The sequence below is a fragment of the Siniperca chuatsi genome, linkage group LG6 (genome assembly GCF_020085105.1).
Source record: "Siniperca chuatsi isolate FFG_IHB_CAS linkage group LG6, ASM2008510v1, whole genome shotgun sequence".
Lineage (NCBI taxonomy): Eukaryota > Metazoa > Chordata > Actinopteri > Centrarchiformes > Sinipercidae > Siniperca > Siniperca chuatsi.
In genome coordinates, this window is record NC_058047.1 from 22,523,095 (window position 1) to 22,549,768 (window position 26,674).

The 26,674-nt window shown below is 44.4% G+C and overlaps 1 protein-coding gene across 1 annotated transcript; it reads left to right on the top strand.

The window, feature by feature from the left end:
- Positions 1-7: 7 nt before the first annotated feature.
- prrc2c (proline-rich coiled-coil 2C) lies at positions 8-25,053 on the top strand. The gene is made up of 34 exons (XM_044198235.1): positions 8-412; positions 5,129-5,298; positions 5,459-5,633; positions 5,851-5,960; positions 6,321-6,446; positions 6,586-6,884; positions 7,002-7,081; positions 7,496-7,632; positions 7,742-7,829; positions 9,710-9,893; positions 10,002-10,647; positions 11,950-12,122; positions 12,378-12,627; positions 12,742-12,952; positions 13,032-15,470; positions 16,134-16,297; positions 16,422-16,576; positions 16,688-17,069; positions 17,193-17,278; positions 17,376-17,570; positions 17,678-17,935; positions 18,212-18,304; positions 18,447-18,548; positions 18,663-18,834; positions 19,037-19,258; positions 19,513-19,634; positions 19,750-19,940; positions 20,077-20,308; positions 20,422-20,532; positions 20,750-20,944; positions 21,046-21,146; positions 22,468-22,594; positions 22,688-22,939; positions 23,053-25,053. The coding sequence occupies exons 2-34, from the start codon at positions 5,184-5,186 to the stop codon at positions 23,311-23,313; spliced, it is 8,454 nt and encodes a 2,817-aa protein (XP_044054170.1). The 5' UTR covers positions 8-412; positions 5,129-5,183; the 3' UTR covers positions 23,314-25,053.
- The last annotated feature ends 1,621 nt before the right edge of the window (positions 25,054-26,674 follow it).

The window sequence follows — 26,674 nt, forward strand, 5'->3', positions numbered from 1 at the left end:
TCTGGCAACTAGAGTCTGCCATCTTTGATTGTGCGACAGGCCGCGGCGCGAGCGGGGCCTCACTCTCACTAGAAAAACGGTCTGGCACGAGACAACGGGTGGAGAAAGACAAGGAACCACGGGAGGACCGCGTACCGGTTCCCGCAGTAACGGCCGAACACATAAGAATAGACTGGCGGCTTAAAACGGCGCAGAAGACATAAAACAGTAGCCGTGCATGTGGAAAGCGGTTTGTTGGCAGCCAGCGAGCAAAGTAGCTAACCATCGTTAGCCGGACTGGGTTAGTAGGCTAGCCAGCTTTTGTAATCCGCCGGCCAGACACAGATTCGTCCACCGCAAACCAGGCCGAAATCAGATTTCAAGTCAGGCCACACAACAGCCGAAAGGACAAAGAAGGCACCGGCGGTGGCAGGTGGGTCTGCATGTCATGCAAGTTGAAAATTTGAAGTTTTTCCCCAGTAGCTTATGTGTTGGTGTTCACACAACGCTAACATTAGCTGGTTAGCATGCTTTGGCCACTGAAAGGCTGAAAGTGGATGTGATGGCGACTAGTGAGAAACGAAACTATGCTAAACGATGCAAGCTGGAGGCCTGCTCTCTAACAGCACCACGTTTCATATTATACATTTAAATCTGTGTCGCTGGGTAGATTATAAGTGTTGGTAGTTTTGTGTATAACTTTTCCGCAATTAAAGTATTATTTGAGCCCGGTCTCTTCCAGGCGAAGCGGGCCTCTAACGTTACTCCCTGCCGGTATGAGCCACCCAGCCCACCAGCAGTTTGATTCATGAAGGATGGCCCGCAGACTCATCAATGGCAGTGATTTACAGAAACAATACGACGTTATACATGCGGCTGTCATCTCATCTCATTTGAATTGGACTACATGTGCTGGCTATGTATAATGATTTATTCGTGTTTGTACTGTGTACAGATTAGCACAGTGCTCTCCTCCTCACTCATGATACCTTGCAGATCCAACAAATGTGGTCATAAAGGAGCCCATTTTATTGTGAGTTTGGCAGGGTTAGGGTGTGAAAGACTCCCAAATGATTCATACTATTCATTCAACTATTTGATGATGTGGAAACCACCTGGGGGGATTATTAATTGGTAACATGGTATTATTTTCTATATATGCATCCATGTTTAGAAATTGGCCTGCATCTGCCTAGTTTTAGGGAGACCATTCAGACATATTGATTGGAGTAGCACTTGATTGACCAGTCAATAACATGGCCTGATCAGAGATCTACTGCTGAAGATGGAAGTATCTTTTGCTCGAGCACTGATTTTTAAAGGGGGGAAAAAAAATATGCAAATGATTTCTGTATTGTGATTCACTTCGCAACAATCTGACTTTAACATAGATGGATGTCAAACTTTGCATTTTATACACCACATTAGTAAATCCCTTAAAGTGTTTCAATGTGCATATTTGAAAATTGCAGTAAGAAATGTTTCATTTGTGTATTGACTCTAAGCACCTCAGCGTCAAATTAATGAAAACATTACAGTTTCTCGTGTGCTTGATGAAATTACCAACAACTCCCAAGGGAGACTGTCAGTGGTGTTGGTGCCCTGGCATTTGAGAACCACAATAATCTTAAGTGGCGTCCAATCCTCATTTGTTTCCATGCTTTTTGTTCACGCTGCCAAAAACGGTAAGCAGTGGTAGAGACGGAAACCCTTGTATTGACCCTGATCAAAATTTAGATTAGTTGGTAGATGCTGTGTGCTAATCAGTTCAAGTAGTGGATACAACATTACATTTTCTATTAACTTTTTGTGTTGCCTTTTTATTTAGACCTCCAAAATAACTGCTCTGATGCTTGTATTTCCCTGACGCTGCTGAACTCCTGAGTGATAGATTCTGTCTGTCTGTCATTCCACTATTAAATTTGAACAATAATCATGTGCGAACTGTAAAGTGCGACGCTTATTGCTAAGTATCATCACCAAGACAGGAAAGTAATTTTACTGGCCACATGGTTTGATGGACAGAAAATGCCAGCTGTATTATTGAGTAGACAGCAAAATCTGTGAGGAACGTTCTTAACACATGCGCACACAAACTAGTTCTTGCCTAGCAGAAACACCAAAAATGTTGGTATTTTGTGAGTATTGCAAAAGGGCTTACCTTGATGGATGGATGGACTGTGATGCAGCAGTAGTCACAGGGATGTTATTGTATGCTTGGTAGTATGCGTCCCTCCCCTTTTTGTGAACGTATGTTGATAGTTAAAGGGATCGAGCAGACTTAAGAAGTGAACAGGGATTGGACACTGACTTGACCCCTTTTGTGTAGAGGGCTCATCCCCAGGTGACTTTGACCCCCAGGGTCTCTTCTGTGGTCTCAATGGCACTGAACAGGTAATATAATTTGTGGTCTGTGCACAGAGGAAGTAGGACTGTCATTTGGGCTGGTTGGACTCTTATCAGTGTTCCTTCTTCCTGCTTGTTCCTTTATTTCAAACACATCCTTATACATCCCATATCCTTCTGATGTCAGAATTTATGCACACACTTCACCTTTCACTGATAAGTGATGAAATTATCATTATTTTTGTTTTTTTTTTCTAGTGTGGGGATTTGTAAAGGTTCAGTTTTTACACCTACCCACTTTGGGACTCTTGATAACCCTCCAATCATTTTTAATAAAGTCACTGTGTGTTCTGTGGTGTGTGGGAGTCCCAGACAAACAGCCTCAATAGCCAAGAGAGAGAGCTCTGCTACTACTTTGCTAGACCCGCTGCAGTGATGCAGTTTACACTTGTACTTTAAAATAATTAAGTGTTCCTGCTACATTAAAATTGTTTTGCCTCCCCACCTCCTGTCAAGCATCACTGCTGCACATGACAAAACTGTACTAGAAACACTGACTTATAATGATGATAATTGCAACTGTTTCACTTGTCAGTTTCTCATAAATTGTGTCTGCTGATTTGTGATCAGTCTGTTCTGCCAAATTTAGAAGCCACACTCAGCCTGGCTTTCAATTACCGCTTCATCCGGATAGGTTTTGTGTCTTTTTATTGTTCCGTTGTACATAGTGCAGTTTGTGACCGCACTTTGATCGATGGGGGCTGGTACCAGGACTTAGTCAGAGCGCATGGTGTGTTGGCCTAAAAGACTGAGGCAAGATCATTGAAAACACTTGTCACCTCTTTAAATTTGAAAATCTTTTGTGGTGTGTGCCCACCTTTAGTATCTGGTATTGTTGTTTCTAGAAGAACAATTTACATACAGCTGGAGAGTGTATCTCAGGCCTAAAGCCTCAATTGTAGTAATGCATCAAAGTGTCACCATTCCTCGGCCTTCAGTGATCAACAGCCACTACCAGAACTAGAATAATGTAGGAGAAAATACTAAGCAAGAGTGTCTGTATAGCCTGCACTGTCGCATTGCATTGTTACTCATTTGAAGATGCATATATAAACTGAGGCATTACATACTTTTAATGGACACAGCGGGCACCTACAGCAAAAGCACAAAGAAATGCAGAAGTGTCTGTGACTGAAAGGCAAACAAATATGATGCTTTTATGTTGTACTTTATTCAAGTTTTCTGATTTAAAATCAGGCAATACCTAATTTTAAGAATGACTTTTTCCTCATAGTAGAAGGCTCATAATCCCACAGAACGTAATCTAAAGTATCGGTTGAACTCGGCAAATTGATTATTGTCAAGTACAAGTACTAAGGAGATGTACTGGCTAGCATCACTACTGATACCACAATTAATATTTAATATTAACAGAATAATAGCGTTCTCCTATTTTTAAAGGAAAAAAATAATTGCAACCTGGGTTTTATTGTCATGGTTTGGGCATTCATTGCAATTGACAGTATTTTACAAAATAAGAACCAGGTTGTTTTCAAACGAAAGGACTTTTCCTTTAAGTGGATGTTCCTTTGCAAAGTGTTCCAAGGCTAAGTTGCAGATAGAGACTGAGCTCATCAGAGCTGTCAGCTCCACCCAACACACAGAGACACTGTTCCACCACTGCTCCTTTTAATAATAAATGACCTCTGTGTCACTTAGGCAAAAACACTGCAGCCCCAAACATGCTGTCTCTCTGTCCATGGTACTGCTCACTCTAATTCACTTTCTGCCTTGTGTTTCTTGTTACCCCTCCAAGTATCCTAATTCCTGCTCTATTTGCCCTCGGTGCCTCCCCATTGGTCAGTGTGTCTTGCTCATTTTGTGTATCGGCTTCATACTGCATGCAAAATTGGCGTTTTGTCAGTGGTAGAAATATCTGATAGTGGGGTTTTTTGCCCAGGATCCCAGTCCAAACCCAGTTGTCCTCGTCTTGTGTCGTTCCCTAACACACTCGATATATCATTATTTGGAACAGCTGGCTGTGACGTTTTCCCCTGCAGTTTGCTCACACTCCAGTGTTTTTTAGCAAAGCTCATTGGAGCATTTTTGACAGCTGGTTTACAAACAAAGGGTCTGTAAAGGTTTGGGCTTTATATAGCTGATACTGATCCATCCAAAAAGACAAACATGGGAGTGGGCCGATCCTATAGATTGTCTGTCCATTTCTAAACACCTGCTGTATAATACCTATGAGGCAATATAGTGGGTTTGGGACCTATTGACATGTTTGCGTTTGCCTCAAATCAAGTTTTGCACAGTTTAAATTTAGGGGAACGCCGATCGCCAGATCGTTATCGGGGCCGACGCTGAACTTATTTAGTCAACTGGGTATTGGCCTGACATGGCCGGTCCACAATTACATTTTGTTGTTTTGTCAATGTCATGACTAAATTCAGTGCATCTCCTGAAAGTTACATTCATTCAGGCACGGTGGGCCAGTACCACAACAATCCCTGGCCTCAAGTTACCTTAAAAATAATTCTAATGAGTTCCGCACAGTGAGGTATTCAGATTATTTAAATTTGGGGAAAATGCAGATGCCCTGAGGTTAGTGTTTCAAATTAGTATCCAGAGAGAAAAGGTCAGATCAGACGGCAGCCTGGTAGTATAGTTTTTAAGGCGTCAATCATGAACTACAACTACAACATCCTAGTTTGCATCCGGTAGGAGACTTTTGTCGCACGTCATTCCCCATCTCTCTCTTTTGAGATGTTATTATTTTTCTCTCACCCTTGGTCTATAGGAGGCTGGTTCTGGGGGCGAGGCCAAAGGACCAGACTCAATGAGTTTCCAGCGACATGTCAGAGAAGTCAGGGCAGAGCACCAAGGCAAAGGATGGCAAAACAAAGTATGCAACCCTTAGCCTCTTCAACACCTACAAGGGCAAATCTCTGGAAACCCAGAAAACTGCAGGTACGCACCCACTATTATTCCCTGTTAGTCTTGCACCCTATAGCATGCTAATGAATATCGAGGCAATATAATCTTTAAGGATGATCAAGTTCTTACACTGACCTTCTTAAAAACTCTAATCGTGCTGTTCTCCTACATGTGAAATGCTTCTTCATTCCAGTGGCTGCCAGACATGGGCTCCAGAGTTTGGGCAAAGTTGCTGCCAGCCGGCGCATGCCCCCCCCAGCCAACCTGCCCAGCCTGAAGGCAGAGAACAAGGGAAACGACCCCAACGTCAACATTGTCCCCAAAGACGGTAGTGGCTGGGCATCTCGAACTGAGGCAGGGGACGAGAGGTAAATTAAATAACTTGTGTGTGTGTGTGTGAACATTTAGTGCATAAACACACTGAAACTAAACACCATCCCCTTTGTTATAGCTAATCTCTAAATAAACATGTATGTTAAGAACCGCAGAATAACAGGAAATGTCTAAGTTAAAGGAAGAGGAGTCTGTCGGCTATGTTTCAAATTAAGTTTTGTTGGTAACTCGGTCCTGTTTTATGTGCCACAGGCAACAGGAGACACCCCCACCCCAGAACAAACCAGCAGTGCTGCAGTCTCAAGAGCTTTCGGTTGGGGGCAGCCGCTCCTGGGCCAACAGCAAGCAGACACAGCTAGACGGTAAATATGCCCTGCATTTGCTCCCTAAGCATTACACCTACTCATAAAATGTAGATTATTATGTTTTAGGCCCGTGGTCCTTGTTGGCATTTATGTAGGATGTTGTAAACACTATCCAGTACATTTTCCTACTTGTGTCCAAACAAACAAAGGCACAATCGTCAGTTGGTTTACAGCACTCAACCACCACAGTCTGCATTGAATGCAGATCATCTGATCTCTACTAAATGTGATGTTGGGTTGGAAGGGGTGCTGTACACCAACTGAGGATTAGACTTTTCAATGCTTCTCTATAATAGTCACTATTATATTCAATCTTGGATTTCTGTGCATTAATAATAATGTGCTTGTATTGTACAGGAGCTCCTCGTGTGAGTAGCCATTTTCACCAGGAGTTTCCCAGCTTGCAGGCGGCTGGTGAGGTGGAGAAAGGGGACGGTCAAGAGGAGGAGCCTTATGGACCAGGCCCCAGCCTCAGACCTCAAAGTACTGCCACATTCATGCACATAAACATCATTCAGTGTTCACTTATTACTTTCTGTTTGCCTGGTGTTCAGGAACCACAGGCTCCCTGACTATAAGTCAAGGCAAACAATAAATATCTCTATTCCTTCTGTCGTGTTAGATGTTGGCAGTTGGCGTGAGGGTGGAGGCAGGAATTTGAACACTGCACCCAGCCCCCCTGAGATGGACAACAGGGTTCCGGAGGAGGGTAGTACGGGCCTTGGTACATCTACACCACCAGGGGAAGCTGATGAGCCTGGGCGAAACGTAACCACTGACGGTCAGAGGGAGAAGAGGGATGGCAGGGAGAGGTTGCCCCCCTCTGGCCCTCCTCAGCCTAAACTTAATGGGGGGCAGCAGCCTCCTGCTGGGGTGCCAACTCACTTTGACCCTGCTTTCAGGAGCATGATGCCACCCTACGTAAGTCACAGTTTGACATTCTGAACAGACCACATTAGCATATCACCGTTACTGCATCTAGTTGTAGTGTGTATCTCTTCTTGAACCTGCGTGATGATTACTGTGTTTGTGTTTTAGATGTTCCACGCCTATCCTCAAATGTCTTTTGGCCCAGGGCAAGCAAACTTAAGATACCCTGTACCACAAGATGGAGCAAAGTGAGTTCACATTGTAATGGCTAAGCCCTAGATACCTGGATTGAAGCAAAATAAAATATTATATATATGTGTTTAATTTTATGATTGCATTGCACAAACACAATGCACTGATTCTTCCCTGATAATTAACAACAATTAGTTGAAAGATGATTAAAAAGTTTTTATACAAACTGTGTATATACCAGCTGATGTTTGATAAGACATTCACCCAAGTTTCCTAAACAACGAAGCAAATTGTTCATGTCAATATAAAAGGAATCTTCCACGCTTTCGGCCCTGTGCGCAAATTTTGCAAATGTCAGACGCATGATAATACCTACATATTTTAGTACCTTGTATTGAGTTTTGTAGAGAAAATTGTTAATGTACTGGACCAGGTCCCACAATGAACTTTTTTCTCTGTGGGGTCTTCAGGGGTCCTCGTTCAGCACGACCCCAGCAGCCTCCCCCTCAGGCCTGGCTCCAGGACCCAGACAGACCCTCTATCATCAGCGCAACAGAACTGAAAGAGCTGGACAACTTAGATACTGATGCTGATGAGGGCTGGGCAGGTTGGTAGCTATACATTACCTATGAACTTCAGTGTTCATCTAATAAGTCGAAAAAGGCAATTTCACAGTAGTTCTAGCATCTATCAATCCTGTCCCTTCTGCAATCCAGGAGCTCAGATGGAGGTGGACTACACTGAGAAACTAAACTTCAGCGATGATGAGGAGAACCAAGCTGCTAAAGACAAAAGAGAAAACTGGTGAGTATTTTAATCTTAACTTTTCAACACTTACATTGTCTTGTATTCACTTTTTAGATCCTGTGCTTCACTATTAAAGAACCACAGGAGTGTTTTTCTGTATTTAGCCAATTTAGTCCAAAATATGTAAAATTTACATTACTGACATTCTTTTTAAAAAGCATGCCCTAAAATGTTTGTTTGTTTTCCTGCCTTGCAGAAAACCCTTTCCTTCAATTAAAGTCACTAGAGTTTGAAAATTATTTTTTGGAGACTTGCGTTAGGTGGTCATCACAGTTTGTTTTATCAAATTATGTCATTGTGACATGGAAATCCAGTGTAGGCTTGCCGCGGTAGTCAGTGTTACGCAGTGTTAAGACATACACCTGTTAACATTACTTGCCCACTGCCCCTACCGTTGTATTGCTTTTCTTTTTTATAGAAATAAAACCCATTTAGTTTATTTTCGCTTATCAGTGCCCATGTTAATCAAATTAAAAAACTCTTAATTTGTAAAATACTAAGCATGTTATCAATACTTAGTCGGACTGCAGAGCTACAATTCTAAACTGTCTGCTCCATACAGCAGCAGTTTAGCAGATGTCAAGCAAGGCAACCAATAAAAACAAATGTTCAAAGTTGTCATATTGACATTTAAGGTGTGTTGATTGATTCACGATGTCAACTCATGTGAGTAACAAGTAATGGCAGTCTGTAGCTAGCTAACGTTCACTACTAAAGATGAAAAGTCAGCAAAACATCCTCAACATCATTCTCTCCTCTGGCAATTTCTTTGTGATGCATTTGCAAAGAAACATTACAAAGCCAGCCTGTTTAAACTTGGCCAGCTTGTCCTGCATCCACAATGCCTGCAGGAAATGAAAGCTTGCTTAGCTCTGTTTTCATAGCCTAGCCTGTTAGATGAGCTTGACCTCTGCATCCACTGCAATTTTTCCTCAGAATGGATATTTGCTGGGCACAAGAAAGTAAATTAAATCCGCCGCGCTGCAGCTACTAAGCGTTATTGACGAATATCTTTTCTTGTAAAATGTCCGGTGTGATCTATAACACTGGTGTTGTCACAAATTTATTCATCGGTGGGAAAATTTCCTTACTGTGGCATCCATCATCCATCCATCAATGCATACTTTTTAAAAATAATTTTTCCTTGCTACTGCATTACCATGTAATGATATACCTTTGGCAATAATAATAAAAAATAAAACAATCCACATCCCTATGGTGTGCCTTGAAACATGGCTGATAGTAATGTGAAAAACTGTGATTTGTAGTAAATAGACTAAAACGTGGAAAAACACTTAATAGTATAGTTCAAAAACTCAATTAATTCGACATTTAGTGCCGATATTACAAAACAATCACACATTATTGTGATAATGAAAATATATATATAAAAATAAAGAAATTTAAAAAAAAAAAAAAAAAAAGGACATCATATATTGCAGATAGAACACACTGTATAATAGATAATTAAACATACACCAGTTAACCATTCAAAGCCAAATAGTTATTGCATTGCAGGATTGGCATTAATGCCTCATGTGGAAAGTGCCAAAGTTGATACGGAGTAAAAGGATTCAGAATGATAGATGAAGTTATCGAATCCAATTTGTGTCCAGTGAGAGCATTTGTGATGAGGTTTGATGTGCATCCTGAAGTTGAAGAGTGAGTGGTTTAGGAGAGCTAGCTTACTGGGGTGATTGTCTATTGGAATAACCTGTGGTGTTTTTTGTTTTTACTTAACTATATTAATCGTAGTTTCAGTCGTAGTCATGTGGACATCTTGTCCAGATGACTACGACTGAAACCTTTTCTACGATAGAACACTCCTGGACGAATGAGGGGCTGCAGCGTCTTAACTATATTAACATTATTTTCAGGGAGTGGATGGGTAAAGTGGAGCGTATAAGATCTCGGCCATCAGACAATCAGGAGGGCTGGAAGGAGGGATCTGAGGACCGCGGGGGCAGTAAAACCTCATGGGCCGACACTGTAGATCCCAGAGCGTCATCACCTGGCAGTATGGGGCAGTACAATAAGTCAGCTGCTCCACAGGACTACCAGGTAAATATAAATTGGATATAAGTTACACAAGCCTCATCGTGTGTGCACTGTTTATTTTAAACCACAAGGTGATGAGTCTGTATCTGCACTAATTTCTTTATTCTCCAGGGCGGCAGTCGTTCTGTATGTGGTGGTGCTGTGCGTGGGAGCAAACCACAGGCTGCAGTGCCACCTGGTGCCGATGAGGACCCTGAGGCCTGGCGACAGAAGCGTAAGAAGCCTCCAGAACTTTCTGAAGCTGTAGAACGAGCGAGACGGAGGAGGGAGGAAGAGGAACGGCGGATGGAAGAACAGCGGCTTGCTGCTTGTGCTGAAAAACTTAAACGTCTCAATGAAAAACAACGCCAGGCAGCTGAGGGCAAATCTGCCCCTGCTCAGACAACCAATGATGATGCAGGAGTTGCCCATGAAGAAGCCTCCTCATCAGCTCCTGGCCCTGTATCCAGCCCTGGACCTTCGATTCCAGTTTCACATTCACAGGCCCCAATCGTGCAAGCTCCTCCACCTGAAAGGGTGGATCGAGACAGGGAGAGGATGGAGCGAGAAGGAGAGAGAGTAGAACCAAGTGTAGAGGAGGAGGTTCACTTGCCTCGTCAGCCCAGCCCCCCTGTCCAGAGACCTGTGACCATAGCTCCAGAGCCCCAGAGCGAGGGAGAGAGCTCCTTGGTTGAAGTCAGCCCCCTGATGGAGGAGAGCCAGGCTGACAGGACAACCGTACCTATACGAGACTATTTCAACATAGAGGATAACAGAGGTGAGCTAGCTCATTGTCTGTTTATGCCTCCGCGTCTGCGAAGGATTAGGGCTGTCCCACTGTTAAATCGTCAAGTACATGAGGGCTCTCTTGCTGACTTTTTGAGCCCTTTATGCACGCTTTCTGTAAGTCTGCAGGCTTTGCCTGAAGGAATAACCCACAGTTCATAGCTTTGTAACTTTAAACACAGGGTTATCAGGGGAAGCCCGGAGGCATTGAAAAAAAAAAATGTGTGGGAAGTTTAAGTCTGGGCAACTTTATGGTAATGAGTTATGACGTGGTTTGGCAGCAACCAATCAGAAGTCCTGCGCTTGTGTTTTGTTACCAGGCATTCAAACGAACTTTGCCAATTATTTAATCTACGTCAGAGCGTCCACGAATCTTTCTACAGTGTTGTTCGCAGGCAGCCAGAGCGAATTTTGTAGCTCTCACCAGCGGCGGTCTGATTGCATGGTTAGGGGGGCAGAAATGGAATATAATATTCATAAGTGTTTTCATTCCTGTATAATCGCCTGAAAATAAGAATTGTGTTTTTCATTACCATTCGTTTTTAGAATAAGCCATTTTTATCTACAGAGGGAGAGGGTCCCTTTCCACGGAGCCTGAACCGCCATTTTTCAACAGTGGCCCAGAAAGGACAAACCAGTCACAGACTTATCTCGCGAGTACCTTATCACGAGTATCATTAAACCGGACCTTTTTTAAGAATGAATTGGGCGATTCCAGATTTCACACACATGTTGACTGGGATGATACAATGAGTAAACAATAACTAGCACAGTACGTCCATTCTGCCTTTCCCTTCCTGCCTGATTCTGAATTTCGAGCAGTCATCAGAATCACATGACTGTAAACAGCGTATTGGAGTGCCCTTTGCTAATTGTGATCCTGTGAGTGAGGTTCACCTAAAATCAATCTTTACATAGTAATCAAGTACATGTGTGCCTGTTACCTGCCAGTACATCTATGATAATCATTCATTAATAATCAGTTCAGCAATGTATATTCTCTGGAATCATACGTATGTATCATTAATATAGTGATAACTTCCATTTAGCCAAAAAAAATACACTTGATACTTTTTTATGCTTTTTATTATTATTATTTTTTATTAATTTCTTTCCAAGTATTCACTGCATATATTGTTAGTGGACAGATATGCATGTAAACTGCAACTTGTTTGGCGGAGGCATATAACCACGGGGCGGTAATTCTAGTTTCTAGATTGCATGTATATGATCATGAGCGACTGACTGCCATTCTGTCATGGATGCCAATACTATTGGTTTTGTCTTCCTGCAGTGGATGAGCCCCACCTGTCTCTGTCTCACATGGACACCCCCAGTGGGGAGGAAGTCCCTGTGGCACCACCACAGCTGGAAGGAGAAGCAGCAGCTGCTATGCGTCCCTCTCTCACCTCAGGCTATTCCAAACAGTTTCAAAAGTCTTTGCCACCTCGTTTCCTCAGACAGCAGGTAAGGGTGTCCACATCTGGCTTCTTCAGATAATGTGTTGCATAGAGGTAGAAGTACAAGTGTACCTAATAGCATTTGTGTATTGTGTCCAATACTGTGCAATTTTGACAGTATTGTGTTGTCAGAACAAGCAGATATGACACTGAGCCATCAGTACTACAAAGACAGCTGCTTACAATGATATTATACTGGGGATATATATTATATTTATTGATTTTAAATTTTCTTTGTTACTATTCCTCATTGGTCTCATAGGAGCAGATGAAGCAGCAACAATGGCAACAACATCAGAGTGGGGGTTCCGTGTCCCCATCAGGTGGTGGCGGAGTTCCAGCTACCCAACAGCAGCAGCAACACCGCTCCATGTATCAAACCATGGGCCCCCACCACCAGCACCTGGCCTCCATGGGGTTCGACCCCCGCTGGCTCATGATGCAGTCCTACATGGACCCCCGCATGATGTCAGGACGTCCTCCCATGGACATGCCAACTAACATTCACCCTGGTAGGGAGTTTTGTGGAATAGAAATGGAGAATTATTGTTTGTGATTAATGTACTGACAAGGTGACAGATGTGCCAGAAAACGTGTTAAAAGTTGCTCTGTTTTGTCCTTTTCAGGGAGGATGCCTCCCAAGCAGATTGTGCGCAGAGAGCCTGGTGACAACTCCAGCTCCAGTTCTGACTCCTTTGACCATTTGACCCGACCAATTCGTGACCATGGCCTCTCCTCAGACTCACGGATGGTATGGGGGTCGGACCCATACCCACAGTCGGAGCCGTTACCGTCTGTAACCCCTCCAAAAGGACGGGATGAGAACAAGGAGCCGAGGTAAAAATAAAGAAATGACAACATAATAAGAAGCTTTTTATTTTCTGCACATGACACAATTACAATTGTTTCTCTACAGGATGGACTCTGGTTTGGATCTGGACAGGGGTCTCCCAGCTATGTATCCCCAGGACCATAGTGCATTGGACTCGCATAAAAGTAACTTCTTCCAGGACCCTTCTGAATCCCTGTCAGCATTTACCCAGGGCCCAGAGGATGCGTCAGGGTCTCTAGACAGGGTCCCCGTAGTTGCAGCTTTTGATCCCGAAGAGCCAGGCCTACCCAGTGGGGAAGAGGTAGAAGCTCTTGGTCAAGCTATGCTCCAAAGGAGTGTCTCCCAGGGCTCCAGCCACTCTCTCAAGCTGGATGAGCCCAGGTTTGATGGGCTACCCCTGGGAACAAAATCACTAGAGCTACAGGACACAGGAGAACGGGCTGATGATAAGCCCCAGAATGAACTCTATCCCCAGGCTGCAGTGACCAGCAACAGAGCTACACCTCCTGCTGATGGACTACACAAACAAGAGAAGCTGCCTCTGCCAGCCCCTAGCAAGCAGAAAGCTGAGCTACGCTGGGGTGGGAGATCAGGGGCTGGACGCAGAGAAGGACCAGGGGGGGAGAGACCTGTCCGCAGGTCTGGGCCAATAAAGAAGCCTGTCCTTAGGGACATGAAAGAAGAGAGGGAGCAAAGAGAAGAGAGAGAGAAGCGTCACGAGAGAGGGGAAAGAGGAGACAGGGCCAAAAAGGATCAGTCCAAAGCTCCTTCTGCAGCTGCTGCTGTGTCTGAGGGCTCCAGACCTCAGGGTGAGGGCAAGAGAGAAGCTGCTCATCCTGAGGAAACACAGACTGGCCATCAGAGATCCAGGGACTCCCAGCCGTCATCTGGGGCTCCCACTTCTTCCTCTCAGGAGGAGAAAGCAGACAAACCGCCCAGTATCGAAAAACATCCAGAACCCAAACTGCCCTCCAGGAAAGAGTCCAATCTTCCTCCACGTGCCTACCGACGAGAGGAGAGGGAGAGGGAACGTGAGAGGGAGAAGGAAATGGACAAGGATAGAGAGAGAGAGTGGCTTGCTGACTCAAATTACAAAGGACGTGGTCGAGGGGAGTATTACTCCAGAGGACGGAGCTACCGGGGGACTTACAGTGGCCGAGGCAGGGGGAGTCGTGGTCGAAGCCGGACAGAGTACCCTTACCGAGAGCCCCGATCACGCTCTGATTTACCCTCTGTTGGAGGTGCTGCTGCCTTTCGCAACAGGGAGGAAAGCGAGACACGCAGCGAGAGCTCAGACTTTGAGGTTATACCAAAACGTAGACGGCGCCGTGGTTCAGACACAGATTCTGAAAGTGAAGGTGGGAGGGAGTCTGCCAGTGATACTGGACCCTCTGACCGTGAGCCTAGCACCAAACCTAGCCGTCCACTGAGACGAGAGCTCCCTGGCGAGGCCCGGTCTGGGCCCCACAAGCCAGGTTTTGGACCTCCTCACATGGGGGAAAAGGTTGGATCCAGAGGGGACGATGAAAACAGGCCTAAGCCAGGATTCCTTCCTAAAGGAGAGCCTTCTCGGCGAGGAAGAGGAGGACTATACAGTAGACGAGGTGGAGCAAGGGAACGTGGCGGCCCTCGCTCAGCCCCTCTTAGACGGCCAGCAGCTAGAGAGTCCTCCTCTCAGTGGCCCTCCAAACCAATGGAGACATTCAGACCAGAGGACACAGAGTCCACACCGAGATATGACAATCCTCCCACTGACCGACGGCCCCCTAAGTGTGATGGCAAGAAATTTGGGGACGGGGCTCCTCAAAGTAGTAGAGAAAGGCCTCGTCGATCCAGACCAGCACGGCCCCCAAGGCAAGATAAACCCCCCCGCTTCAGGCGCTTGAAAGAGCGGGAGGCTGCAGTATTAGCAAGTGGAGAGACCGCCCCAAGTCCCCCTGTCCCTCTACTCCCAGTGCCTGCTGCTGCTGTCCATAGCTCTGCCCCTGCCCCAATCTCCATCTCACCAACCCTTTCTAGAGCTCCAGGAACCCCTGTAACTGTGCCTGTGGAAGTGGCAGCCACTTTGCCTGCACCAGACTTAACCTCTCCTATAGATGCACCCTTGCCTGAGACCAGCAGCCCCACCATCACTGCAGTCGGTACCAAGTCCCCTGACTTGTCCAACCAGAACTCTTCAGATCAAGCCAATGAAGAATGGGAAACTGCCTCTGAGAGCAGTGACTTCAACGAAAGGAGAGAGCGAGAAGAAAAGAAAGGAGCAATGGAGGCCGCTAATGAAGCAGCCACTGCCTCTGCCCCAGCACCTGCACCCCCTCAGGGCTCTTTGACCCCCAATAAAAGTTCTCCTGATGGAGGGGTCACTCCAAAACGTGAAGGGGCTCCTGGAGCCAAGAGGAGTTTCTCAAGTCAGAGGCCTACAGAGAGACAGAATCGTAGAGGCAACAGTGGAGCCAAACCAGGCCGGAGTTACACAGGGGGCAAGGGGGAGAGGAGGGGAGGGGCCAAAGCCGGCCGCAAAGGGTGAGTTTGAACAATCAGGCTTTTGTCTGTTGTTAGGCATTTACTTTGTCTGCTTACATTAACACTTGCACAATGAAGTTGACTCAATGAACAATGTGTGGTAGAATATTACCACAGGTTTATTCACACACAATAAACCTTTTGTATAGTATTCTTCCTAATTAATAGTTGCACTGCAGAATCTATATATTTCAGTAAACTGTTGGTATTGTCTGTTCAGATTGGCTTAAAGGATTCTCCACTTGGGTAGATGACTGTCCTCAAGTGGGCTGTTTTAAGGGCTATCAAAGTGTTTTGGTTGAAAATAACTAAATATGGCATGAGTGTTGTGGTCTTTTTAGGCTCTTATTGTACCTTGGCTGCAGCATTTCTGATGGAGAACAGAGTGAAAATATTTTCTCCCTTCATCTAGTCCATCAACACACTTGCTGTTTAGTGGCTTTTTTGTCATCTTCTGCTTCAGTCAGAGGATGGTAAAAAAAACAATAGAGGCATAGTTTTTTGCTTGCAGATGAGAGATTTATTGGCACAAATCTCATGTCATTACATTATTAATTTACATTTAAACATTCTTAGTGTCTCATGTCTTCACTACCATACTGTTGTTCTCACCAACTTAAATTTTTTCATTCTGTCTCCAACATGTGTCTCTGAATTGAACAGCCCTGCAGCCCAGCAGAACTCAGAGGGGGCAGCACCAACAGCTGGAGGAGTAGCCCAGAGGTCTGGAAAAGAGCAGCCTGCCCGTCGCAAAGATGAGGCCAAACAGGCCGCCAAGAAGCCCAAAGAGAATGCTCTTTCTCAGTTTGATCTTAACAATTATGCTAGTAAGTAAACACATTTCTACTCTGACACTGTCTCTTACTGATTAGTCAGGAACTGGCTCCAGCTGCTCGACACCTGAAAACTGAATGTAAATGTCTGGATCCCTTTTTTGTCCTGTCACTGTAGGTGTTGTGATCATTGATGACCACCCAGAGGTCACCACCACAGAGGACCCACAGTCCAGCACCAATGATGACGGCTTCACAGAGGTGGTCTCGCGCAAGCAACAAAAACGTCTGCAGGATGAAGAGAAACGGAAAAAGGAAGAGCAGACTACTCAGGTAAGAGGAGGGATAGCTTGCGCTACTAAACTTAAACAGCAATGCATTACTTTTATGATAAAGAGCCATACCTGTTTGATACAGTATACTGTACTGATACTGCTCTTACAGAACTGGAGTAAAAAAAGCTCTGGTGAGAAGAGTAGAGGAGGAGGAGGAAAGCTGCCACCAAGATTCGCTAAAAAGCAGTCATCGCAACAACAGCAGCAACAGGCCTCACAGTCTCAGCCTCCTGTAGCCTCCACACCCCAGGCTCAACAGCAGCCCCCCATTTCTGCTCCCCAGCATCCTCACCTTGCCCCCTCCCAGCCTGCTGCATCCCCTCAGACTCTGGAAGGAACAGTGGCTCCTCTGCCCTCCATCCCCCCTGCCACTGTGGACTTTACCTCAAAAAGCCTACCGCCTACACCTTCGCAGACACACAGCACTCTGGGTACAGAACTGTGGGAGAACAAGGTAGCGGGCTCTGCTGTCCTTCCTGACGTCAAGAAGCGTGAGTAGAAAAGTCCATTCTTGTTAATAATATCTTAAATTTGTCTTGTCTCCTGAATGTCGTGATGCAGGAGTGAATTTATCAGCAAGCTCTTGTCTAAAATATGTAATCTGTATATTCCAGTTGGTCCAATCAGCCCTCCCCAGCCACCTTCTGTGAGTGCCTGGAACAAACCTCTTACCTCCTTTACTGGCACTGTCTCCTCTGAGGTACTTTAAATATAAATATGCCTCTTGTCATGTTTTGTTGAGTGTATGATCCTTTTGCTAAATGCTAAAACGTGGAAAAACACTGTTTTTATTTCAGGGTGTGAAGCCTGGATCAGAGGGAAGTGTAGAATTGGCAATGGACACTATTCAGTTTGGAGCACCATCATCTGCAGGCAGCACTGACAGCGATGGAGTTCCAGCGTTGCTAGAAACTGGCTCTGAAAACAAACTACCTGCTCCCAAAGAACAGAGACAGAAACAAACTCGAGCTGGCCCAATCAAAACACAGAAGGTAACTGCTGTGGAGGAAACTCAGTGTTTTAAGCTGACAACACTGATTCTTATTAATTCTTGAAAAGTCCATTCCAATGTAAATGTTTAATCTCCCCTCCTCCCCAGCTTCCTGAAATGGAACCAGTGGAAACCAAGGAGTACAAGCCAGGTCCTATCGGTAAAGAGCGTTCTCTTAAGAACCGCAAGGCCAAAGATGCACGTGGAGGAGAAGGCGAGGGGCTGGAGGGAGGAGTCCCTGGAGGAGGCGTCAGTAGAGCCACAGACTCCAGTCCTCCCACTAATGACACCACAGTACCAGAGCTGGGCGGAGACATTGAGGGCATGATCACAGTTCCCTCAGCAGAGTACAACAGTAACTCTAAGGTATTTTTTTATCATACTTGTATGATAGTTGGATTGAGCTATGCAAAAATTGTACCTCTAAACTGAACCCTGTACAGAGTGGTTAGATAAATGGTAGTCACGTGAATCAAATTGATTATTTTACCAAATCATTACTGTCTTTGCTAACTCGATAAAATTTAAGACTGAATCTATCAATTACATTTTATACCTGTATAAACCTTTCAGTTCAACACTGATAAGAACGATAAAAAGTAGTGTTTGTGTGTATACTGAATGTATGTCTTTCCCTCTCAGGAATCCGTCACTGACTATACCACCCCCTCCTCCTCACTGGCTGACAGTGTTCCTACAGGAGGTAACAAAATGGAAGAGAGTTTGGTGGCAAATGTGAGTACACATCCCTACACTGGCACAATATTTTGCACAGCTTTCTTTTTAATTTGAAGAGATTACACGTCTGGGCCATATAGTTGTTTTTAAGGTGGCATTATTTAAAGACTGCTTTGGGGTTTTGTTTGATGTGTTTCAGGTGGCACTACCCCACTCATTGCCCCTACCTCGACGAGAGACCCTGCAGCCGAGCTCCAGCCTCAGCACCGTCTCTCCTGCTACTGTTGACTTAACACTAAAGGTACACATATGTACAGCACACTCCAGGCAACATTACTTTATCCAAGTAAGACTTCTCTCTGGAGTTTCAGTGAAATATTACCTAAGCATTTGTTTCTTTCGGTCTCCTCCTCAGATGGAATCGGCTCGTAAAGCGTGGGAGAACTCCCCAAGTCTGGAGAAGAATTCTCCTGTCACTTCCTCTTCCTCCCCCATCACCTCCTGTGCATCCTCTTACTCCACCTTCTCCTCAGCCTCCATGCCACAGATCCCTGTGGCTTCTGTTACCCCTAGCACCTCACTGTCAGGTAACATAACTCCCAGTTAAAATCTACTGTATATCTCCCAAGAGTATTGTTTGACACCTTGTTTATCTCAACATTGCTCTGACACTCTACAGTACATTGACTTACCTGTGTGTTTTGTTTTTGGGATTTCCGCTTGTGGTCAGTAGTAGTATCCAGGCATCCCTTATCTTGTATTCACCATGTGTTTATTTGGACCCTGCAGGTTCTGGAACCTATACAACGTCATCACTCAGCACCAAGACCACCACAGCCTCTGACCCACCTAACATCTGTAAGGTGAAGCCCCAGCAACTGCAGGGTGGAAGTCTGTCCTCCTCCAGCAGTAGCAATAGTAGCAGCAGCTTCTCTCAGTTGGGCTGTGTGCCTCCCCTCCTGCCCCAGCAGCAGCAGACCCCACAGGTGTATGTCTCTCAGTCTGCAGCAGGTGAGAGAAACATGGCACTGAACTGTCACATTAGGGTTATGTTCATATGTTGGCTGCATTGAAATGATTATTAAATGGCAATGGGTTTGTTCTTGAAGATATTTATCCATCTATGTTGTAAATATCAAATTTGAATACCAACTTCCTTGTTGTTTTTGGAGCCGGCATAGCTGACAGTTCTTTAAATATTTCATATTTAAAGAACTGTTCATGTCTGTTACTAATCACTAATGTGTAATCCCTTGTATGTCCAGGTTCTGCAGCTCAGATTCCAGCCTTCTACATGGATACTAGCCACCTCTTCAGTACTCCCCACCCTCGCTTGGCTCCTCCCTCCCTGGCGCAGCAGCAAGGCTTCCAACCGGGCCTCTCGCAGGTAGGATTTTCTGTTGGTCAGTAACATGCTGCAGGAATGTTTTTATTTTATTTTTATTTTTTTCATGTTGAAGGTACTGAAGGAAACTACCTCTCTGTATCTCTTCACCTTATAGCCAACAGCAGTGCAGCAGATTCCCATTCCTATCTACGCTCCACTGCAAGGTCAGCCGCAGCACCAGCACCAGCACCAGCACCAACATCAACACCAACACCAACACACACACCAGGCTCAGCTAGGACTCAGCACTGGTCCTCCAGTCTCCCAGCCACAGGACCTGTTCAGCTCCTCACTGCAGCCTTACAGGTAAAACACAATGCCGCAGGTATTCAGTTCTCTGCTCCAAAACACAGCTGAAACAGTTCTGCTGAAGCTAATATCTCCATTTTGAAGTACCGTTGTTCTTTCATCTCATCCTATGTCCTGATCTGTCCTCCCTCAGGTCTCAGCAGGCGTTCATGCAGAGCAGCCTGTCACAGCCCTCCATGATGCTGTCAGGACCATCCCTGCACAGCTATGCCGGCGTGCAGGCACCTGAGCTGGGCAAGCCTCAGTCTAATCTGGCCTATCAGCAGCCCTCCTCCACCCAGCACATTCCCATTCTGTTTGAGCCACAGCTCAACCAGCCCTCTGGAATGGGAGGCTCCCAGCTCATTGACACACACCTGCTGCAGGTAACCAGCCTGCTCACAGGAAATATTTCACTTTACCTTACGATATTGACTGACATCTGTATTTTATTTATTTTGTGTATATTACATCTGACGTGTTTGTGTCTTTGGTTCAGGCTCGACAGGGAATGAATCAGCATTCAAACATGTACTCGGGGCAGGTGCAACAACATGGCCAGAGTAGCTATTATAGCAACACTCAGTCGCCCAGTTCTGCAATGCAACAGGTAACCTACATGCAAACATAATAGACATTTAATGTTTATAAACCTCTAAATAATTTATTTTACCAATCATCAAACTCACATTTATTCACATTTGTTTCCAATGGTGTGAAACAAAAAAGCAGCACAATTTCCTTTCGACTGATTAATTGGTGAATCAATTAATTGACTGATGGTTTCTTAGTATGTAACCTTTTTGTGTGTCTTAATCTGTCTCCAGGTGACAGTCCCTCTGCCCAGTTCCCAGTTGTCCCTGCCAAACTTTGGTTCGGGTGGAGGCCAGCCCCTCCTGGCGCTGCCTCCCACCCCTCCCCAGGCCCAGCCCCCCAACATCAACCGACAGCCCCCAGTCTCCCAGCCATACCGAGGCATCATGGGCCCCAGCCACAACATGATGCAGCCTCCCACCAGCAAGGTATCGTAGTGTGTGTATGTGTGACTCTCAGACACACACACAGGCTGTTTTGGATTTTTAAAAGTGGAGCTGTAGCAGTATTTTGTGTTGACACTTTACAGATGGACATGGATCTGAAACTCTTTGGCAGTGGGATGGATGTGAAGCCTGGAACCCCTCCTGTCGGCGCCAGGAGCACTACACCCACCTCCAGCCATTATAGGTAACAACCACAAATTCACCTACTAACTGACACACAGACACGCCTAAAAGCAACACCAAGCATAACTTTTTTTTTTTATTTATTTATTTTTTTTATGCCTCCGCGATAGCCGTGGCCGGAGGCATTATGTATTCGGGTTGTCCATCTCATTCTCGTGAACGCGATATCTCAGGAACGCCTTGAGGGAATTTCTTCAAGTTTGGCACAAACGTCCACTTGGACTCAAGGATGACCCAATTAGAATTTGGTTGTCAAGGTCACTGTGACCTCACAAAACACGTTTTTGGCCATAACTCAAGAATTGATGCAGTGGTTATGATGAAATTTCACATAGATGTTTAATGGGATACAACAATGAAGTGATGATGATTTTTTTTTTTTACCCCAAAGGTCAACTTTAACGTGACATAATGTGCTGGAAAAACACTTTTTTTATGGCCGTTATTCAACACCATAACTCAGGAACAGAAGGGGAGATTGTGACCATATTTCACAGTTGGTCTGACACTGATTAGGTGACGCTTTTGACTCAATGGTCATTCTGACCTCATAATAGGTTTTTAGCCATCATTTTAAGAATTAATTGGGCCATTCCAGATTTCACACACATGTTGACTGAGACGACACAATGAGTAAACAATAACTAGCACAGTACGGGCTTTTCTCTGTCTCGTCCATTCTGCCTTTCACTTCCTGCGTCATTCTGAATTGGAGCGCCCCTAGCCTATCACGATCCTGTGAGTGAGTTTCACCTACAGCTCATAAAGAGGCTTCACATCTAAAAATACCAGGAGAAAACAAAAGCACCACATTTTGTGTAGCTATGCTCTATAAGAATCCATCTTTACATAGTAATCAAGTACATGTTTACCGGTTTAGCCAATACATCTATGATAATCCTTAATTTTTCAGGTCAACAATGTATATTCACTGGAATCATACATACATATCATCAATATAGTGAGAACTTCCATTTAGCAAAGAAATACACTTTATACCTTTTTTATTCATTTACTTCCAAGTATTCAGTACATATTATGAGTCTGGACAGACATGCATGTAAACTGCAACTTGAGTGGTTGGCGGAGCCATACAACCTCAGGGCGGTAATTTAAGTTAAAAATGCAAATTTATGTGTATACACAAGCAGCACCAAAACTCAAAGTGGTTGAGCCTTGCAAGGCAATGCTACGAGCCATGTCTTTAAATATAAGATGCTTGTTGCTACACAGACCAAATTCAATAATGTATCGAGTATGACTAATTCATCATGTCATTTTGATGGACTTTATTCACATGATTTTATCTCCTCTGCCTGCAGGGCCAGCTCCACCTCTCCAAGTAGCCAGTCCAGTAAGATAAACAGCATGCTTTACCAGAAGCAGTTTCAGCCTAGCTCTGCTGGCATGAGAATGACGCAGCACTTCCCTGGCCAGTTCAACCCACAGGTAGAATAATAATCACAAAACCTGTATTTTGATAGTGTTAATATAATGCACTGGTCATTAGCATGAAAGGCAACTGTCAATTCTTCATTTCAGATTCTTTCTCAGCCCAACATCGTGTCTCCTCTGGTTCGACCTCCTCACGCTAACTCGTTTGCTGGAGGTGTCCAGCGCTCTCCCATGGGCCCTCCAATGTCACCCAATTTGGGTGGTGGTCTCATGCCCCATCCCCGACCTCAGCACCAACAGCACCCACAGCACAGCCAGCACCCTCCCCGAGGACCTCCTGGTCCCTCCCTTGCACCCAGAGGCACACAGGCGGCTCTGAAGGCTGAACAGGACCTAAAGGTCTGGTTCCATATTCTATCTGCTGGTTCTGTGCATCCGTTTTATTAACAGGCCAGTCAGATGATGAGATGATCCTGGTTGGCTGATTTAATTTTTGCTTTATCACTCTGTAGGCAAAGCAGCGGGCTGAGGTGCTCCAGTCCACTCATAAGTTCTTCTCAGAGCAGCAGCAACAGCAGCAACTCAAGGCCCCGCAAGTCAGCAAAGTGTCTCGACTTGATCAGGGAGGAAAACCCCCACTCGACACCTCGGCACCAAACCACCAGGCAGGCAGCGACCGCCCAGATTCTGACAAACCCCCCATCTCTGCGGCCAAGCCCATACGGACTGGCCCCATAAAACCGCAGGCCATCAAACCAGAAGAGGGCAAGTAAAGAGCTGCCGGCCCATCTTCAAATGACGATATGCATGGATGGAAGAGAGAATCTAGCCCCCTTCACTCAGTCACCACCTCATATCAGCCCTGGGGTACAGTGTGGGGGAGGAGGATGAGTTGAGATCCAGATGGTAGTGGTTACTGAGAGTAGGCATTGTCCTGCGTATACATAATCCTCTTCCTCTTCTTTCTTCCCCTGTGTTGTCCCACTGTAGGTGGTGGCGTTTGAGTTGGATTCTTCCATCATATTTAGATGCCGATAAAATGTCTGCACAAGTTGTTCCATAGAAATCTACTGTGACGGTAGATAAGAGGCGAGTTGGAGGAAGAAAATTGAAATGAGATTTGCTGCTGAGTTTGCCATTTTTATAGCTCTTGATTTCTGTTCCTTTTTATTATTATTTTTTTTTTCCCCCAAATAGGATCATGCATATTATAGGAGAAACCTGTTTTGTTAACGAAAGAATGAATCTGTTTTGTTTGTGTAGTCAAAACAATCTTGTTAATGAGATGTCATTTAGTGAAGCACACGTTTTGTTGCCCAATCTCCCATCATAACTAATCCAGAGATTTGTGCACGTGGGAATGCACCTCATTACCATACACACACACACACACACACACACTCTCACTCACTCACTCACTCAACGGTTTCATCTACGGTTACTGCACGGAGACATGAAATCAGAAATTCTGTTATCATTTTATTTTTGGTTTTCTTTTGTTTTACCAGAATGGAAATGTGAAAATTGCAGCAGTTAATTGAATTTAATGATTGATTTATTGATTTGTCTGCCTGCGAGCCTTTGCTCCTGCCTTCTGCTCTCATCTCCTTGCCTGAGAATTATTGATGTGGTGGGGTGTGTGTGTCGGTTGTGTGTGGTATAAATGGGGAAAGCTTGTAGCTGGACTATCGTGTATATTTAGCCAAAGGTTAAAGCAGCGCAGAGATGATGTCACAGCCTTTTAGGATTGCTGTTGCAGTGGCAGCAGAGTTTTGAGTGGACTTAAAGGATTACATGGATGATGTATGATCACTATTTACAGCTGTTCCAGTGTAGGGGCTACTGTCACACACCCTTTCACTGCTTTCACACCCATCCTTGCTGTCACACAAACACACACCTATACACACTTCACTGTAAAGCACCCAGACCTGCTGCTATTGATTGATTTCAGTGCCCTTAGCTAGAGTATAGCAGGATAGGGCTATTTAGAGGAATAGAAACAGTGAGGAGTTGATTGTTGAAACAGTAGAAAACTTTGAGTGTGTGTATGTGAACCCTCACGATGGGGGGAACAAGAACATGACTGCGAACAAGGAAAAAGTTGAAATGAGAAGCCTGAAGTTCTGAAGCGTTTGGGCAGAAGGACACTTATTGTTTTGTTGTCTTTACTGATGAGAGCAATCAGTGCTGTTTTCTGTCTCTGCCTCACCTCCACTGGCTGTCCCACCCACAATGCTTTCATCTCGGGGTTGTGGTGACAAGGGTCCTTCAGATATGTACAGTAGTATGCACCCTGAGGTGGGGAGGGTGTCCTCCTCACCTCAACCCTAGCTGGGGAAAGAGTCCTTGCTTTGGAGGATGGATGAGGGAGGGAGGGTAATGATTTTTTTTCTTTTTTTTTTTTTTTTGTTGAACTTGTACAGGGGTTTCATCGCTGTATTAAAATATGTACGGTCTTATTTACATTCTCTCAGTTTGGTTACAGAAACTAATAAAAATAATATACTGTTGATGTTTTTCTGTGGTGCCTGGTTTTTACTTAATCATCTTGCACTATTTTTCCTCTTATTTTGCTCTACATCAGAATCAAATTTAGCACGGATTACGTCTGACCACTAGGTGTCACTACAACACATAACAACTTAAATGAGCATTTCGGATTGCTTAGATAAAGAAAATGTATGTTCTAGTAATGCAACAAAACTCCGAAAAGTACCACATTTAAATGAGATGATCTTTTAAAGGGTTAGTGAGGTGTAACAAAGGTGTATCATCTGTTCAATAGGGAATCCAAAATCGGAAAATTGAAATAAATAATTCGTTATGTTCTTTATGAATCCAACACAAAAAACTAAAAACGGCTTATTTTTCGTACTTCGATTTTATGTTCAAGTCAAAAACAGGAAATGGGGGGGGGGGGGGGAACGGGCCACGGACCGATTTTGATATTAAATGTGTCCGATTTCTGTGACCAGGAAGTTACTGAATTCTTTGTGTGTTGCACTTAATAGCCTAACTTTGCAGCAAATATACCTGAGCGATGGCGCTACCTGATTTAATGTAATAAATATGAGCTTGAACATCAATATGAATGTTCCTTTTTCAACTAAGTATTTTTGAAAATGTCACGTTAAGTGTTTTTACACGAAACAGGAAGTAAACTGTTGCCATGGATGCATTGAGTTAAACTGTGGGCAGCAACGTGACCCCCGTTTTATTTGTTTACATTTTGCAAAATGAAGTTCACCGAATTAGCTATTAACAGTTCATGTTTTGCTGAGTACCATTGGATGTACTGACAGCTATCAATGATTCACTTTGATACTGAAGAAATCTTAAAAACCGGTGGATTCTCAGGCAAGTTATGAAGCGTTCCCTTTCCCGTCGCAGTACACGCATACAGTGGGTTACACTGTGCTGCAAATTGAACCACGGTTTTTATTTTCCAAAATACTTTGAAAAAAAAACATTTATGTTTATGTTCAAGCTCATACTCATTACATTAAATCGGGTACCGCCATCGCCCGCCCAAGTGTATACATTTGCTGCAAGTTTATCAAGTGCAAGACACGAAGAAGTCAATAGCTTACTGGTTACACAAATCAGCAATATAAATATCAAATTCGGTCTGTTGCGTGGCCCGTTTTTTCATTTCCTATTTTTGACTTGAGCATACAATCGAAAAACAAACAAGCCGTTAGCCTATTTGTTTTTTGTGTTGGATTCATAAATAAATAACGAATTGTTCTTTAATTTTCCTATGTTGGATTTCCTATTGAATATGAAAAGAACGAGTGATACACGGATTCAAATGGCTTTGTCAATGGGTAATAAATTATTTGATAATGCTTTAAAGATCAGTTAAAAGCCATTAATAACAGCAATGTTTGTTGCCAGGTTTGGGCTGGTGTTCATCCTCCTCCTGCAGTACACTTTCTTTGTCTTTTTGGTTAGCCCTTTCATTCATCATGATCCCTCTAATGGACAGTTCGACCTCTGACCTACTGAACAGGGCTGTAAGGCATCTGCTGAACAATTAATTTATTAACAGCTTATTGAAATTTACGCCTACAGACTTAATGTATTAATAAGATCCACTTATTAATGACATTATACGGTAACTACAGAGGA

What these genes read in the sequence shown, in the direction of transcription:
- prrc2c (XM_044198235.1), top strand. Translation starts at nt 5,184, where the DNA reads ATGTCAGAGAAGTCAGGGCAGAGCACCAAGGCAAAGGATGGCAAAACA. An exon ending in AGTACAACAGTAACTCTAAG is followed by an intron (nt 17,936 to 18,211) that starts GTATTTTTTTAT and finishes TTTCCCTCTCAG; the next exon opens with GAATCCGTCACTGACTATAC. An exon ending in TCCTCACTGCAGCCTTACAG is followed by an intron (nt 19,941 to 20,076) that starts GTAAAACACAAT and finishes GTCCTCCCTCAG; the next exon opens with GTCTCAGCAGGCGTTCATGC.